Genomic DNA, 468 nt, shown 5'->3' on the forward strand with positions numbered 1-468 from the left:
GAGCTTGTGCTCGTCTCGTCATTTTCTCCTGCTGTTTATCGATATTTCTCAACTAGGACTAAGTTTCTGTCCATCGACTAATCGTTGCAGCTCTGTCAAGTGTAACGTGTGAAATTTGACTTGCTTGTTTTTGAGTGCTGGTGGTACTAAACAGACTTTTAGAACAACTCCTCTAATATTTCATCTATATTCAAATAGGCTATAACACAAATCACCAGAAAAGAACCAGAGAACAAACTGTTTTGCGTTTCATTCATTTATTATTGAATTTGCAGAGTGAACTCATGCTGCAGTCTCCGTCATCTTCTGCTGTTTATCGGTATTTCTCAGCCAGGGCCAGAGCCAGACAAGCCAGGAACTTGTCCATAGACACATGGACCTCAGGGGTGAAGTCGTTGGGGAACATGATGGCCATGACCACAAGGATGTTGTGGGACAGAATCTGTGGGGAAAACGATAAATACACAC

The 468-nt window shown here is 42.3% G+C and overlaps 1 protein-coding gene across 1 annotated transcript in view; it reads right to left on the reverse strand.

Moving 5' to 3' along the window:
• nprl3 (NPR3-like, GATOR1 complex subunit) overlaps positions 1 to 468 on the reverse strand; it is a 12,476-nt gene that overhangs the window by 5,437 nt on the left and 6,571 nt on the right. Inside the window, exon 7 of the mRNA XM_087175980.1 lies at positions 349 to 442. Coding sequence (XP_087032106.1) covers positions 349 to 442 — 94 coding nt within the window. The remainder of the gene's footprint in view (positions 1 to 348; positions 443 to 468) is intronic.

Source organism: Seriola lalandi, unplaced genomic scaffold (genome assembly GCF_002814215.2).
Source record: "Seriola lalandi dorsalis isolate HSWRI2012SDOR001 ecotype SW California unplaced genomic scaffold, Sedor1 jcf7180002054519, whole genome shotgun sequence".
Classification (NCBI taxonomy): domain Eukaryota; kingdom Metazoa; phylum Chordata; class Actinopteri; order Carangiformes; family Carangidae; genus Seriola; species Seriola lalandi.